Below are 17,608 nucleotides of genomic sequence, written 5' to 3'. Positions count from 1 at the left end.
ATCAAGTTTAGCTTCTAACATCTTTATATCTGCTCCTAAGAGCATTCAAATGTCCCCATAAAAGGTCACACATTAGACGAGGCTGGGAGGGTCATAATTAGACTTTGATGGTGGTCGTGAGCTCCGTTGCTCAAAGGATCGAGACAGGTCTGGGGCTTGCTTGAGAGTGAAGTGCCCACATGAAGGGATCTCCTCCAAACTGAGACCCTCCCAGAATCCTCTTTCCTTCTTGTGGAGAAAGGCTATGCTTCCCCATCTTCCTAAGCCCCCGTCAGTTTTCCAGTGGATTTCAGCAGGCCTTTGTGTAGTCTAAACCAGGTTCTTCTTACCTGTGTATAGTCCATCAAGTGCTTTGAATGAATCTTTATGTGAGCACTTGAAAGAGAAATGAGCTATATATTTTCAGACTTTCAGGGGGCATTATCTAGTCTAGGATGACAAATATATGTCACATATGTGGTCGCTATCCCCTTCTCACCCAAGACGAGCATCACTAATCTATCATGGTGCTCTTTCATGCAGAATGCAGACAGGGCCACAGAACCCTTCTCAACACAGTTCTCCAGGCAGTCACAATCAATCAGTCAATCAATACTGATACATGGTTGAAATCTAATGGCCACCTCTGGTCTAGTCCAAACCCTCATTGTACAGAAGAGCAAACTGAATCCCAGAGAAGTTAAGTGATTTTCCCAAAGTCACACATCGATTCAGTCCTGAAAAGGGTCATAAATAGAATAATTTGGCCTGTGGATGGAGCCAATTAGTAGAAGGAATTGATGCAGAACTCATTGCCTCAGCGCCCTAGAGCTGTAGGCAGATAAAGCCTGGGGTCCAGAATTGCCCTGCCTCTCTTTGGATTTCCCAGAGCCGAGCTCCCTCTAAAAAATTGGAATCTATTGATAAATGTTAAATTCTTAGCAAAAGGATACTGAGCTAGGCCACTGACAGATCCCATACTGTTTTCTGAGATTTTCCAAAGTAACTTTCAAGAGCATTGCCTGTAGCTGTACCCCTCTTTCACTTTTCTCAAGGATTCCTCTTCCTTCTTTTCTCTCCTGCCACCAGTGACCTAAAGCTTCAGAAAAATGACAAGTGCATCTCTTTTCCTTTCTCAGGGGAGAGTCAGATTATTTTAGAGCAAGAAGAAGTTCATACTTAGAGCAAATCAATTACAGGTAGAGCCTTGGGCTGCCCAGACAACCGCTCAAGACTTCGTGGGGTTATTCTAGAACCTTTTGAGATCTTAGCCCAAGTTGGAAGCCCTGGAACAGCTGACTGATGTCCCAAGTTGGGTTAAAAGCATAGCGATGCTATAGGCCTGGGTTTGAAGGCCAAGTCTGCCTTCTCCTACCAGCTCTGAACCTTTCTGAGCTTCACTTTGCTCATCTGCAAAAGGGAGAATAATAATATTTCTCTTTTAAGATTGTTGGGAAACTTTAATGAGATGACTTGGCAAAGCACATAGTAGATGCTCAATAAATGGCAGTTTTCACTACAATTACAATGACTAACTCATGATGTGTCAGGAAAAGCAATGCTTTCTTTCTGCAAGAAGGGAGAGGAGAAAACTCAGGCTGTAGCCACGTGTCCTGAACATCCAGTTCGGGTTGAATGTGACATGACAACTCAATTGTTGGTAACAAGACCCCATGAAGCACACAGAACTTCGGGATCCTGCTGCCATTGGCCTTGGAGATTGGCCTTGCCTAATCAACCAAGGAAATCTCTTATTTCAGGCAGATTTTGGTCTCAGCCTGCATGTTTACATGCTCCAAAGAAGGTAGCCATCCAACTAACCTCCCCTTTGTCTTTTCCCAGGCACGTCCACTGTAGTGTGCAAGCCTATAGTCATTGAAACTCAGCTCTATGTTATTGTGGCGCAGCTATTTGGCGGTTCTCACATCTATAAGCGCGACAGTTTTGCAAATAAATTCATAAAAATCCAGGATATTGAAATTCTCAAAATCCGAAAACCCAATGACATTGAAACATTCAAGATTGAAAACAACTGGTACTTTGTTGTTGCTGACAGTTCAAAAGCTGGTTTTACTACCATTTACAAATGGAATGGAAATGGATTCTACTCCCATCAATCCTTACATGCTTGGTACAGGGACACTGATGTGGAATATCTAGAAATAGCCAGAATGCCTCAGACACTCAGAACACCTCATTTAATCCTGTCCAGTAGTTCCCAGCGTCCTGTAATTTATCAGTGGAACAAAGCAACACAGTTATTCATTAACCAGACTGACATCCCTAACATGGAGGATGTATACGCCGTTAAGCACTTCTCAGTGAAAGGTGACGTGTACATATGCTTGACAAGATTCATTGGTGATTCCAAAGTAATGAAATGGGGAGGCTCCTCATTTCAGGATATTCAGAGGATGCCATCACGAGGATCCATGGTGTTCCAGCCTCTTCAGATAAATAACTATCAATATGCAATTCTTGGAAGTGATTACTCCTTCACTCAAGTATATAACTGGGATGCAGAGAAAGCCAAATTTGTGAAATTTCAGGAATTAAATGTTCAGGCACCAAGATCATTCACACATGTGTCCATTAATAAGCGTAATTTTCTTTTTGCTTCCAGTTTTAAGGGGAATACACAGATTTACAAACATGTCATAGTTGACTTAAGCGCATGACACACCAAACGCTGTGGCTGCCATCAGAAATTTTCTACAGTACATGGTCCGGATGAACTCAATGCATGATGACTCTTCTTATCACACTTGCAAATGAATGCCTTTCAAACCTTGAGACTGCTAGTACCAAGCACTACCAGTATCTCCATCCTTAACTGTCCAGTCCAGTGGTGTGGGAAGTACCTTTTATAAGACAAAATTAAGTTGTGTGACTGGTCTTTGAAGTGAAGACGTGTAAATAAGCATTTAATGGTGTCTGTTACTCCAAAAAGAAATATTAATATGTACTTTTCCATTTATTTATTCATGTGTTCAGAAACAACTGCCAAATAAAATGTTTACATTTTCTTTCATATCCCAAAGGTGATTATTTACAGGAGTTCTCTTCTTGGTGATGGTTTGTTGAGGAAGTAGTTTTATACAGTAGGGTTATATTTGGATAAAGAATTTATGGTGCAAATAATGAGTGAAGATGAAACATTGATATTGATTACTCATAATTTAGGAACAGGTTTATCAGCTGGTCTTGGACATTCAAAGGTGTTTCCAAAGGTCATCGCTTTTAGAAACACTTTGAGGTGAAATGGAGACAAATTAACAGAAGGGGAGAGAGATTTGCCTATTATAGAAGACAATTTGAAATAAAGAAGAGTAAGATCCGTCCTTTCCTGTCCAGCTAAAAACATCATTCAAACATCTTATAAAGAAGCTAAAGTCAAGATTTCAGATCTTTAAAACCCTACTCAGGGACTTTCTAAATGTCTGACTCTAGAATCATTTGACAGCCGATAGAGATTATAACCTTATAGCGCTTTCGTCAAATGTACCTGATATAAAGGCCTCTTAATCTGGGCAAGGATGCTTTGCTTCTAGTCACCAGTTTTGATACATTATTGACAAGCTACAAAGTCTAGGGGGCTCATATTTGATTTTCTAAATTCCTGCTCCTGGATCACATGGATCATTAGCACCTAGCACAATGCCTGTGATATAGCAGATTCAAAAAATGCTTTTGAAGGTGCACATGTGTCCTCCTGTTATAATACAATAATAAGCTTTATGAGGCCTTTTGATCTAATCAGACAGTATTTATTGAGTACTTAGTAAGAATGGGGTATCATTCCAGTGATGGAGGAGAGGAGAACTGAGGAAGAGTAGGGCTTTGCCCTCCGGGCCCTTGAACACCAATTAGGGGGTTAGGAAACAATAGAGCAAGCAGTGGGTGCCAAGTATTATCTGAACATTCCCATTATAAGTGTCATCGGAAAGTTAAAGATGACTTCCTGGAAAAAGTGATCCTTATTTGAACTTAAGAGAAGACATGATTTCAAAAGGGGATCACTGCTGAAAAGATATTCCTGGCATGAATTGGTTCTATGTGCTGCCTTCACAGAGGGGATCAGAGCTTCCTCCAGCTCATTGTTCCCCAGACTCTTTTGCCAAACTTTGGTGGGGGAGGCTGTGGGCAGCAGACAGCAACCTCTCTGCCAGCGCATATCTGGTGAACTTGAGGCATCAAGGGTACACACAGTAGTTACGTAGTCTCTGGGAAGCAACTCCTTGGGGAATTATGCACAGGAACCAGATTCCTGTACCACACGGGCAAGATGGTAACTCTGACATCAGGGTTGTGGAGAAGGAGTCTCACCCACTCCCAATCCTGCACAAAGGGAGAACTGGCCTTTGAATGTCTTACTTTTTTCAATTTCCTTTCCCTATAAGCAGCAAATATGCTATTGGAGAACATCTGCTTTACGCAGACTGAGTTTAAATCCACTCCTGTCATGTACTGGCTTTGTCCACAGGTGAGTTACCTAACCTCTCTGAGCCTCAGTTTCTTCATTTTAAGGGGAAAATAATGCCCACTCTAAGGACAGTGGAAGGGTCAAATGAGATAATGTGCACATAGTGGATTGTATTTCCCAAATATGGCCACACAATATCTCCCATCCCATGTGCTCTATGAGAACCATGCCCCCATCCAATCAATGAGTGGCTCTTAATTCCCCTATCCTTAAATCTGGACAGGCTTGTAACCAATAGAATGTGGTAGAAATGGTGCAGTTTGACATTTGAGTCTAGATCATGAAAACAATAAGGCTTCTGCCTTGTGAACTGGGACACTCACTTTTGGAACCCTGAGCTGCCACATAAGAAGTTCTACTAGCCTGAGGCCACCTTCCTGTGAGGAAGCCCAGGTTTTGGTCCCAGCCAGCAGCCACATCAGCCACCAGTCATGTGAGTGATGCCTCCAGGTGATTCCAGCTCTCACCTAAGTCGCCACCAGCCATGGATCTTCCCAGCTGAAACCCTGGACATTATGGAGCAGAGACAAGCCATCCTCATGGTACCCTGTCCAAATTCCTAACCCATAGACTCTATAAGCATAATAAAATGGTTGTTTTAAACCGCTAAGTTTTGGGGTGATCTGTTACACTGCAGCGGTAATGGGAATAGCACTCGAAGTGCTTAACACAGAACTGGCAAAAACTAGCACTCACCAAGTGCCAGCCATTGCTAATGGGTTCCACACCCACCATATTGCTCGCTTCTGAGTCACGCTCTACTTTACTGTCAATGTAACTCACTGTCATTCTGTTTTTAAAGGATATCGCCTGTTCTCATTATGTATCAGGAATTGACCAGCCTTTTCTGAGAGTTGCCCTCTCTCCCGCTCCCCCTCATCTATATTGTATCACTCCGCCCGCTCTCCAGCCATAGATGATTGGACCTGGAGTGAAGTCCCAATCCAGGGATTAAATCCAGAAACTGGGCTGTGCACTGCCTGAGCCAATCCAGTTCGCTCTCCTGGACGTTTGGAATTAGGACAGTAGAGGCTGGGTCATTAACCACAGGCACCAGATTTGTCAGGTGATGACTTTAAGACAGGTTCCCTCAAAGCAGAGGGATGTGCTGAGGGAGTGATCTCAAGCTACATCTGTAAGGCAGTGAACGGAACATAGGGCAGGGGAAGATGCTGTGCAAAGATGTCATTTCAGGAGATGTCTACCTTCAGCCTGACCTCACCGAGAACTCTACAGGGTGAATTGTACCACAGAGTGTGTCCTGCCTTGAGAGAAAGAAGGGTAGACATTCATACCTCTCATCTCACAGTCATTGACCAAAGTGGGTGGAGCACAACCTCTCAGGCATCTCCAGGAGAAAAGGTTCCAGGTGGCTAGGGGCAATCCTCCAGAGAAGGGTACAAATGTGAGCGGTTATTAACTGATACCCACAGCAGCTGCAGGATGGGTGCATCAGCTTCATAAAGGGCTTCTGGGTGGGATGCCAAAAGCATAAGCCACAGTGATGGTGACTGAGGTGCTGAAGACACCACTTTGGAGGAGTCATGAGGGTCCATGTACCAGAAGAGCAGAAGAAGCTGGTCTAAAAAAAGAGAAGAGAATGAAGCAGAAGCTCAGAGAGAAGCAGGGGTGAAAGACTTCATAGTCTGAGGGAGGTGGGGCAAAGGAAGAAGAGAGGAGGGGTAAGAAAAGTGAAAGGGACGGAGGGAGAAGGGACAGTAAAATGAAGGGAGGAGGGAGAGTGGAAGGAAGATTGGGGGGCGTAGTGTCCCAGGCTGGGTCACCTGAGAACCAGACTCAGAGAAGTTAACGTGCAAACGTTTCTTAGGTTGTACCCTTGAGATCAACACCTGGAGGGGAGGAGAAAGAAGTAGCATTTGGCAGAGAGCAGCCGATCTGTGATGCAGCTCCAATAAAAGCAACCTGTAGGGAGCTCTAGAGCAGAGATGTCCCTTCTCAGTTGTCCCAAGTTGCAGTGAGGGAACCAGGCCTTTACACCTCCCCATTGATTAATCATTGGGTATGGGCTCTCCCTGGAAGAAAGTGTGGCTTTAGGTGAGGCTGTTTCTTTAGCCAAGGCAACCCCCGAAGAGAGTAGACAGCAGAGGCCCATCTTCTGGCAGTACTCACAACAGCTGGGGGAATAAGTCCTTTATTCCTGAATGAGGATCTGGGCAGTGCAACACAGCATTCACTGCAGAGGGAAAGAGAGAGAGAGAGAAGGGTGGGAGAGGGAAGAGGGGGAGAAGCAGCTCCGATTCCTAGTGATTATCCATTTCCCACTCCATCCCTCATTAGATCCAACGGCACTCCTGCCCTTGAATTCCTTGAGATACTTCTGTAGCCTCAATAATAACCCCCTACCACACACACACACACACACACACACACACACACACACACACATTTTGTTTTGTTTTAGGTTAGTTTTAGTGGATAATTTTGCCACAAAATTATCTTCAACTAAGTCAGAATGTTTAGGCACAATGTACTATAATGTAGATACGATGATGAGTACTAGATATTTCAATCTCTTGTCTCTCTACTATTCAAACTGTATAATTTTTATTGATCTATCCTCAAGTTCACCGACTCTTTCCTCTGTTATCTCCAACCTCAGATTTCTTTAAGAAAGTCAAATTATTTCAACTAGATTGGAGCTTCTCAACTTTTAAAAAAATTCCCAATGTTTAAAAAAATTTGGACCATGGAAATTAAAAAATCTCCAATGTATTTTAGACCAATGTACTTCCATTTGTATTGTGGACCAATATTTTTGGAAATTAGAATAAAAATGAATTACTAGGAGAACAATCACATGCTTGGTTATTGTGGCAATGTCAAATTGCTATAAAATTTTCTCAGTGTTTTCTCTGAGTTCTGTACTTAATCTCATTCCAAACTGATTCCAAACTCTCCTGGACTGGCACTGGTCCTAGGACCACATCTAGAGGTACAATGAACTAGTCAATGGGAGCTCAACTCACTCCGCTCAGCTGTTATAGTTCTATGTCGATCTTAATGTGGAATGTGGATGCATTTTAATGTGATTGCTATCAAGGGCATTGGGACATCCACGGACACCACAGGCTCAGGAAGACCTACAATGGCCCTATAAAGTCCTGAAGGTGGAGTTCAAAGTCTGCCCTGACTTCTCCTCCCACTCGGCATCCTCCACTTCACCCACGCTCCAGGTACCCTCACAACTTGCCATTCCTTTTCATCTAAGCACTTCCACATCTCTGTGCCCAGTCTGCTCCCCAACCACCTACAATGCCTTTCCCCACTTTTCCACCTTTTGAAATTTTAGTCCTTCTCATCCAACTAGTTAGATGTGATTTCTCTTTTCTCCGGCTTTCTCGGCCCATGGCTTTTCCCATGAGCAAGGCTCACAATTCACTCTGTCTTGCATTATAGTTAGTTGTTGATATACCCATCTCTCCCACTAAGTCACACATCCCTGAGGGTCAGGACTGTGTCTCAGGAATCTGTAATTCTTCTATGCCACCCCACCCTCTGTCTCCTAGAACAGTCCTACTTTGTAGAAAATCCACAATGTTGGTGGAAATGAAATAGCTTCAAGCCCAGCTGCTTCAGCCTTCCTGTTTGCATATCTGAGAAGCAGCCACATCCCCTACAGCAAATTCCCAGCCCCACAAAGAATCCTGGCCGCGGATTACCCCAAAAGAATAAGCCAGCACAGACACTCCCTGCTTCCCAGGGATAACCAGAGTGGGCTGGAAGGTGAAAGAGACACACTTTAGTTCCTGAGTTATTAAAAACACACACTGTATATCTACCTAAAGTCTGATCCACAAAGCTGAAGGATGGGAATCGATTTAATTAATCCATGGAGACCCAAAGGGCAAGAAGCTTGACACTAACACTTTCAGAAAGTTTATGCCCTTTGAAATTTTTATCCCCAGAGAGGGATCCACAACCATGGTCAGCACTACTCAGAGATGCCCCAGGGAGAGCGTATTCCCTAGGTGAAGCTTTTAACAGTAATTCCCAGCAAAACTGCCTCCCAGACATCAGTCCTCTTCACAGTGCCAGATCCCTGGGCAACTGTCCTTTGTCCTTCATTTCCTTGACCCTGTCTACCCACACATATTTAACAATTCTGAAGAAAAAACAAAATATAAAGGAAATATTCTTTAATATTTTAATTTAATTATAATAGATGGCATTTATTGAATGCTTACTATGATCCAGGCACTATACTAAGCGCTTTATCTGTATTATCATTCTATCCTCTTTGGTTCTATAATGATAGTATTGTTCTACAAATAAGAGAGCTGAGTCTTAGAAAAGCTGAGTAACTTGCCCCACAGTCATATAGCCAGTTAAGAAGCAAAGTTAAGATTCATTTGGATAATATCCATTGGTAGCACCATGCTATGAATTGCTTGAAGATAAAATATATTAAAAATTTAGAGAACTCTGTAAACTGCCAGATAGATACCTCACTTGGGAACCTTAAGTGTCCCCAGTAGCCCAGGGATATTAGTTGGTATTTACACCCTTGGGCTCAAGCTCAATTTCATTGAAGATGTTTACTGAACACCTACTGTGTCCAAAATACTATGGTAGATGATATGAAGTAAACAAAAATGAGCAAGAAGTTGTCCCCACCCTTAAAGTCTTTATACTTGACTGGGGCTTATTTCTAAAAGGCAGCATGCAAAAAAATAAGAGCAAAAGTAAGTTCTATAGGCATTGTGGGGACCTGAAATTGGCCACCCCAAGATATGTCTCTTTGGCATCAGGATTATTTGAGGCTGATTGCTTTTGATAAACTGGGACAGGGAAGGAGGAACGGAACTTGCCCTTTGTTAGGACACGTTTACATTTGTAAGGTAAATCTCTATCTGTAAAAGGTGCCTCCCTCTCTGTACCAGGAAGAAGAAAGAAGATGACCTTCTCTCTCTAAAAACTCTTAATCAATACCAAAGGCAAGGACTTAAATCCACATTTTATTGTGCTTCTCTGGTAACCTCCTATAACTGACTTCGCTCCCCCTCCCAACGTTGGTATTTCTTTAAGGATTAAGCATCTTTCCTTAGGCTAGGAACTGATTGCTGCTGGGCTCACCTGTGACCGCCCAGCTCCAGACAATCGACTAGCCTCCAGCTACGCCCTCTGAGACAGCAGACCACTACCTGCTGTGTCCATCAAGGGCTGTGCCGACAGGGCAATCTTGTGACTATTGTGGGAGGGACATTTCAATCACATGTGAAACACCCCATTTGGGGGTATATAACCACTCTGTGCACCCCACTTCTTCAGTGCCCTTTCTTCCTTCGGGAAGAAAGGCCCCGGGCCATGGTTCCTCATAAAGCTTTGTTTAATTTTCTCTTGCTATTCTGTCTTATGTGAATTTAATTCATTCTCCAACCAGACGAACCACCATTTGGGAAGAGGAAATGTCTTCCTCCCCTACAGTTTCTAAAGGAGAAGTGAAACATGACCCATGTTTCCCTGCTTTTTGCCGTTAGGTCTATCCTACTGGTGCCCACAAAGCTTTCTCTCCTTGGGGCAGTGGACATAGTGGTTAACAATGTGTGTCTTAGACTCAGACAGAGCTGGGTTTGTGTCTCAATGTGGCTACTTACTAGCTCTATGAATCTCGTCTATAAAATGTGAATAATGATCATCATAGAGTGGGTTTGTAATATAAGCCTTTCAACTATCCCAGGAGGTAGTCACTATTAACACTTTCATTTTACTGATGAGATTAATAACTTGCCCTTGTACACACAGCCAGCAAGCCTGTCCTGGGAGTCTGCTTCTGACCACTCCATTCCACTAAGTTGTGGCATATTGCAAAAGTTGTGTGTTGTCATGTAGGAGCTGTAATCATCAGCCAGGTTAGACAGAAGATTCCTATGCATCATCACATCCTTCTCTGAGAGAGCCAAGGTTGTCTGTGGACTTCTAGAAGAAGAGGTGGACCAAAAACCCAGGTGATTCTGCCATCATAGGCAGCTAAGCCCACAAAGAGAAGGACAGGCAGATGGCCAGGGTGAAGTCAGCAGACCACCCCAGCAGCATTCCCCAGCTCCAGCATGGAAGGTGGTAGGAAGCATGCTCTGTGATATGCATGCAATCTTACTGAGGAACATGGAGGGACTTTGGCCTCTAGGAAACTACCTATGTTTTGATAAAACTTACTTTTATTAAAATGTGGTCAATGTTTGTATCAGTGGAGGGAACATTGTGTGAAAAATAGCTCTTCAAATTTCTGTCTGGCTTTTAAGTCACTAAAAGCCAGATATCCCTGAATGATAAGATGAAGCAATTCTACAAAATGTCTCTGTCAGCAAAGTTATATTAAGTGGCGTGTGCCTTTACTTTTTTAAAGTATATTATCTTTTTTTCTAAAAGAAGACAGAATCAAGCTCAGAAGGGGTTTATGTTTTGTAGCTATGTGATGTCGGCCAAGTTTCTCAACTGGCGTGAGTGATCCTCAACTAGAAGTGGTCTAGTGAGGAAAAGCATACTCATGTTTCCTGTCTCCAAACTCTGTCCACTCTCCATAGGGGTATCAGAATTATCTATGGGGATTTTTCCAAATACGCATGGCCATTTCTCCACCCCAGGTTCTGATGCCTGAGGAGACATAGTGGTGGGGATTCTTCTAGTTGTAAATTGCTAAAATCCAACTAAACTAGTTGAAACATAAAAATGCATCTAGCTTCAGAAATACCTGGACCAGATACTCAGATGACATTTTCATAAATCTATCTTTCTCTGACTCTTGGCTATATTTTCCTCTGTGTTGACTTGTTTCTAAGTCAACTCCTCCTTTCATGGTAGAGAGATACCCACCTGCAGCTCCAACATTACATCTTGCCAGTTGAGCCATGTGCAGTAGAAAGACTACACCTCTTTCCCAGTAAGTCTAGCAAAAATTCAGGGCTGATACTCATTGACCAGTGCCTGCCCCTAAAGCAATAGTTTTGGCTAAGGATAGAGTGCTCTGATTGGCCAAGCTTGGGTCATGTGCCCACCCCTGGACCCCGTGGATGAGAACCATGTGGAATGAGAGTGAGGTTAGAGTGATTCTCTAAAGTAAAACAGTAGTGCTATTAGAAAGAGAGAAAGGATGCTGGACAGGCAAAACAAAAAAAAATCATCAGCAGGAGGTGTGGTCTCTATTGAGAACAGCTCTACTTAGAAAGTCAGAGGTGCTGGGGAGAGGCCACACCCTCCAATGTGTCGAGAATCCCTTCACTAAAAGGTTTTAAAGATCCTTTCCAGCTCTTATTTTGGCGAAACTTGACAAAACATAATCTCCTATCTTTGTCTATTATTCATGATGATTTACTGTTAGAATTTCTATATACATTTTTAAACGGTGTTCTCTCAAATATTGTTTTGAAATATTTAAACTGAAATCCTTTGTTTCAAAATGATGTTTTGCCCGGTGAAGTCAAGCTGCCAATTCTGATTTAGTGGGCACCCATCCCTGGTGTTCCAAGACCAAGTGTTCCTAGATCACTTTCTGTTCTCCTGGATGTGCTTCCATTTCAGATCCATCTGCATCCAGCAAGGGCGAGCATCAGCTGTCCTCTCTCTTTGCTCTAATTGCCTTGAGGTGGCTTTGCAGATTAAAATCTTGGTGTCTCCTTTGTGGCCCAGGACTTTTCCTGATTTAGCTTTCCAGTCCTTAGCTGGAAATTACGATAGGCCAGTCTCAGCAGAGAAGAGCGAAGTGTGAAACACTAACTTCTGTTAATAGTGGTTCCTTAATCTAGGTGTCTCCCAGAATTACCTGGAAAGCAAACTAGCTATACAGATTCCTGGGACCCCATCTCAGACCCACTAAAACTGAATCTTTAAAGAATGGGGCTCTGGAATTTTTATTTTTAAACATCCCTTAGGTGATTCTGGTATTGATAGTCCACTACCTGGGATTTGGGGGCCCCTGCTCTAAATAACCACATTGGATGGACCAGCAGCATGTCAAGAGCACCGAGCCTATGGTTACAAAATTTGGCCAAAAGCTCTGGAATGTGCATTATTACCCTGGGCTAGACATTTGAGTTTCTTTTGGCCTCAATTTTCTCTGTGAGATATTGGAACTAGATCAGGCCATCCCAAAGGTCCTTCCAGCTCTGAAAATTCTGTAACTCTGTGTTATAATGGATAAAAAAATTAGCTTGGAAGTTTGGAGATTTTGGCCCAATACCATCATCTTTATAGCTTTGTGACCCTGAAAAATCACTTCCACTCCCTGGGCCACAATTTCCTTTCTTTAAAAATGAGTTGGTTGGAGTACTGGGAGTTTTTTTATTTTTATAATTTTAAGATAGCTCCAAGATAACGATTAAATCTTAGATACTCCTTCAGCATAATCTGTTGAGATGAATAGTATGAACAAGCTGAGGATGATCACAATTTCCTGTTGCTTGGGTTTGCTGGGTTGAAGATCTGCAAGCAGCATTTGGTATGTTGGTGTTTAATGGATATGACATTTCACTGCACCAACTGGGAATGGAAAATTTTTAGCACAGAATTCACCAAGGTTTAGTAAAGAGGGCTTGTTCTCTGAATGGAGTGTGAACAAGCAGAGATACTATTTTAAAAAACCAAATATAAAAACCCCTTCCCCTCCAGGATCACAAAATAGTCCTATGCGCACTTATTTTCACCACAAAGCTTGAAGAATTTACCCCTTTCTATATCTCCTAAAAGGCAGTGTTCCACCTACTTTAATAACCCTCACATACATTCCTCCTATCTTTACATGGCCTGCATACTTAAAGTTTAATAGGCTAAAAACATTGTCAATGATTGAAAGCAATAACAAGAGCCACCATTTATGGAGCACTCACTACGTGCAGGACATGTGTCAAAGATTTTACTTGTATTTAGTTACTCAACCCTTGCAACAATACTATTATTATCACTATTTGCTAGGGAAGGAGCTGAAGTTCAGAGAGATTCAGAAGTCTACCCACAGCCTGTAGCTAGTAGATAGCAGAGCCAGGATTCAAACCCAGTCTGTCTGAAATTACAGCCTTAGTGATCGACCACTACACTAACATGGATTGTGTCAGTCAGGATAGTCAGGGTTGTTTAGCAACCCTTCAGTAGCACTCAAATACTACTGGTTTAATAAAGACTCATTTCTTATCCATGCTACTGAGAGCACTGTTCCAAGTCATCACAACCGTCATGCATTGACGGAATAGCCACTATACGGGACACTACTCAGTTAACTATATCAGAGGGAAAACACTGCTGTGACAAAGCATGCACTGGCTGCTACTAATTTTTTTTGGAATTCCTTTATTTGATTTTTTAAAAATATTTTGATATAATACTTGGATAACTTTTTTGAAGAGATCTTTTCCCCAAAGTGGAGATTAAAGGGGACTAAGCTCCCTCCCCATCCCACTCCAGTCATCTCTTAGAGATGTCACTGTTGGTTTGATGAGGATTTCACTGTCTCGTCCTAATCTGAGGCCAATATGCCCTTTAGTCATCCATGATATGAGCCAGATGTTCACGTTTACAATATTTGCACTGGTGTGGGGGCAAAGTGCAGACCACTTTTAAACACACGCATCTTCTAAAAGGTTCTCCATGGCGAAGAAGAAAGGCTGTGGTGGGTGGATCCTCCCAGAAGTGCATCCCAGACACTGCACTGCGAGCCTGCATTGGTGTGCTGGGAAGGGCAGAGGAGCCAGTCCAAGACTCTGAGGAAGTCTGCATTATAAAATAAAATCTGGCATGAATTACTGGTCCCTAATTACCCAGCACATTGGAATATCTAAACCTAGTCTCCTTTATCTCCAGGATACCCAATTTCACCTCCGTCAGCATCTTTCCAAATCTTCTCCTCTTTACTTTCCGTTTAAAGGGTCAGCCTGATGCTGATATTTGAGATTTCTGCAAAGCTCAGCTACCACTTCAAGGATGCTATAGCAGATGAATCATAACAATAACAATTATTATTATGCTATAGCAAGTGGCTTTGTGCTTAGAGGCCACCAAATAGGAACTATCACAATATGTGGGAGCAAGGTCAAGAGATATTACCATATGACAACAAATTGAATGAGAGTCAGGGCATAGTTGATGAGCTCAGACATCTTCTGGCCATGTTTCAGGGTCCTTCCCGGAAATAATCCATTATCCATTATGATGGGTGCCAGAATCATTCACTCGCGCATGTTAGATAAACTCTACCTGGAAGATGCAACATGGCTTCATGCCACGCTTCTTAATAATAAGAGGGTTTGGTACCTGCTGAAGACTGTTGGGGAAGGAAAGTTGGAGGGTAAGAATTGCAGGCTTTTGGGAGAGGAGGACATGACCCAAGGGTTAACAGGTAGAACAAGCCCCTCGTGGCCAGGAGAGGGCAGCAGAACCAGACTGCCCCTGCAGGGGGCCCCAGTGACCATGTGGCAGCTGCTGTGGATATCTGTGTTCCAGGAGCCTGGGACCACAAAGGGTGGTCCCTTGAAAAGGTATGGCTAAAGTCAGAAAGGAGGTTCAGGGAAAGAGATTTCCTTCCAGAGAGAGTGGCCAGCGAGGCTGTTCTGGAAATTCCAAGAACAGAGTCCAGGGACTACCGAGGTTTAAGAACTGGAATAATAATTACAGTTTTGCTGAATAAGCTTTGCCAAAGTCCTGCTTCAGCCAGATGAGGACAGCAGCAGGGGCCAGAGGAAGAGTCTGAAACTAAGAAGAACATTTAACCAGCATCTTGCTTTGGTGTTCTCCACAGACTTTCTCAATGGGAAGGCAATGCTCCAAATCTGTCCCTCCTGAAGGTGAGGTTCTTCCCTGAGATCAGTCCACTGGCCTGCCACCTGAGAGATTGGATGAATTCTCCAAAGCCCGGTCATGCCAAGGGGAAGAGTCAAAATGGAAATTTGGATCATACAAAGCTGAAGACTAGAACATAAGCTCCTAATGACACAGCCAAGATATAAACAATTCATTAAGTTCACCCCGAAACAACCACGCATCTTCCCCTGCATGCCCCAACAGATTCACCATTGCATCTCCTGTGTCACCAGTGTCCATCACCTTCACAACAAAGAGGGATAATAGAAACACTTTGCTCTCATCTTCCCAATATATCTGCCCTCCATCTTCTTCTCCATAAGGTCAATGTTCTCACTCAGGTGATGGAGAGCGTGGCAAGAATTGTACACACAAAGAGAAGGCCTGCTTCATACCAACATAAATTGCCTCGAGTTCTTCTTTGGTTAAACTAGAGATGACTGAGTGTAGTTCAATTTTACTGCCCTTGAACACAGCAAGACTCATTGAGCCTCATGTGTAGGGTCAAGTACCTAGTACCATTCAGAGTTATTGCTAGTTCAGATGACTATCCCAATGGGTCTGGGCAGATGCTCAGATGCCTAAAGGAAGTTATGACTAACTTTATTATCAAAAATGTAAGTCTAACCAGACAAAACTGTTGCTATCAATGTGTTCTAAGCTCTTCTCCTGGCCCTACAAGCTAAAGAAGGTTCTGCCTTTTTCTACTCAGTTTTTTTGCTCTTCAGTCCTCCCAGCAGAGTTCTGTTTTGGGGACTCCCATGAAACAGAATTGGGAGGAGAGTAACACAAAGAAACTCACAGATTAGGCTGAAGAAGGGTGTCTGAATCTGCGTTTTGGAAGGGAGAGGCCTAGAAGCAGTTTTGTAAGAGGAGCGGGTGGGCAAGGACATGGGGATTCTAAGAAGTGTTTCTGTGGGTTGCAGACCTTTCGTGACATTAAAAAAAATGTTGCTTGACTGTGTTCATTTGATACAAGTCTTCTTTGAGAATGGATCTTATGAATCATAGCTTCAGTAGAATTACAGAAGAGACTAACATAATTCTGCCTCTTCCTTTGAATGAGTATCGGCATAATTTGGCTAGGTTATCTGGTAGCTCAAGAGGAGCATGGAAAATTGTCTCACTCACAGAATCTCAAGTTATCAAAAACTAAGCAAACCTGGGGCTGGCCCCGTGGCCGAGTGGTTAAGTTCCAGCACTCTGCTGCAGGTGGCCCAGTGTTTCGTTGGTTCAAATCCTCGGCGCCAACATGGCACTCTTCGTCGGGCCACGCTAAGGCAGTGTCCCACATGCCACAACTAGAAGAACCCACAAGGAAGAATATACAGCTACGTACCAGGGGACTTTGGGGAGAAAAAGGAAAAAAATAAAATCTTTAAAAAAAAAAACTAAGCAAACCAAAGGCCACATACTTCCCAAAACTCTACTGTTTCTGATCTTTGCTTCCATGTTATTACACCTAAAGCTTTCTAGAATAATCTTTGCCACTGAAAACTGTTGGAGGAGTTTCCACTCCATCTCTCTTGGAAAACTGCTTCTTCTAGGGGCTTTTGGCTTTACCATCTCATTACAGGGCTCCAGGCTTCCTCTAAAACCTCTCACTGTGGCCTAGACTGGCCAGGCTGATGTTTTCTACTTTGATGTCTCCACCACGTGACAGAGCCAGTGTTCTTGGTTCGGTTCCATTTCTGTCCTAGAGGGAGCCTTTTAACTTCCCAAACTGGAGTCATTTAAAGAAGAAAACAGTTGTTCATTGTTATTATAGCCACAAGGCCACAAAGTGCTTAGTTAATTAAGTGTTAAATGTGGATTTAGGTTTACACCAGGGTAAGAGGCATAGGGTCAGGAGTGGCCTTTCCTCCTCAAGAGGGAAAAGAAAAAGAAGAGGTCACATTAGCTGGAGAAAGTCTCCTGGTTACAGATAGAAATAATGTTAATATCTGAGCTGCTGGAGTGCTCTTTCTCTCTCTCTCTCTGATTTTTTTTCTTTGTTGAAGAGATAAGAGCAGAGATAACTGAAAAGAGTTGGAATTCACTGGGGAAATTACCTCAGAAGCAGGCTATGGCAAAGGGCACCACAGAAACAGTTCCCCATGTAACCATGGTGATGAGCTGAGGGAGGAAGCGGTGGAGAGAGAGGGAGCAAAGAGCCAGTGCAGACAGAGGGCAGGAGGGCACACAGCGAGGGGTGGGGACATCCAGATCAAGGGGTATGTGACAGGAGCTGAGTCTTCTAAGCTAAATTCAGATTTTTCAAGGAAGAAAATTTATTTATGATTGCAATTAATTAGGAAAGCAGTATGCATGTGATATTGTGAATTCTCTTTACATTTAGAAAGG

General features: G+C 43.1%; 1 protein-coding gene and 1 long non-coding RNA gene across 4 annotated transcripts in view; one reads left to right on the top strand and one right to left on the bottom strand.

Annotated features, from left to right (window-relative positions):
• The window catches only part of LGI1 (leucine rich glioma inactivated 1), a 37,022-nt gene extending 34,010 nt beyond the window's left edge, over window positions 1–3,012 (top strand). For 2 of the 3 annotated variants that reach the window (XM_070486952.1, XM_014862966.3), the window contains one exon: window positions 1,822–3,012. In XM_070486952.1, the coding sequence (XP_070343053.1) occupies window positions 1,822–2,657 (836 nt within the window). In that variant the 3' untranslated portion in view covers window positions 2,658–3,012. The remainder of the gene's footprint in view (window positions 1–1,821) is intronic. The other variant, XM_044753917.2, reaches the window with a different exon arrangement.
• LOC139040396 (uncharacterized) overlaps window positions 1–17,608 on the bottom strand; it is a 37,868-nt gene that overhangs the window by 18,595 nt on the left and 1,665 nt on the right. The gene's annotated exons all lie outside the window — the stretch shown is intronic.

This window comes from Equus asinus, chromosome 2 (genome assembly GCF_041296235.1).
Source record: "Equus asinus isolate D_3611 breed Donkey chromosome 2, EquAss-T2T_v2, whole genome shotgun sequence".
In the NCBI taxonomy this organism is placed as follows: domain Eukaryota; kingdom Metazoa; phylum Chordata; class Mammalia; order Perissodactyla; family Equidae; genus Equus; species Equus asinus.
Note: the sequence above shows the minus strand (reverse complement) of the source record. Positions and strands in the feature narration are given on the sequence as shown.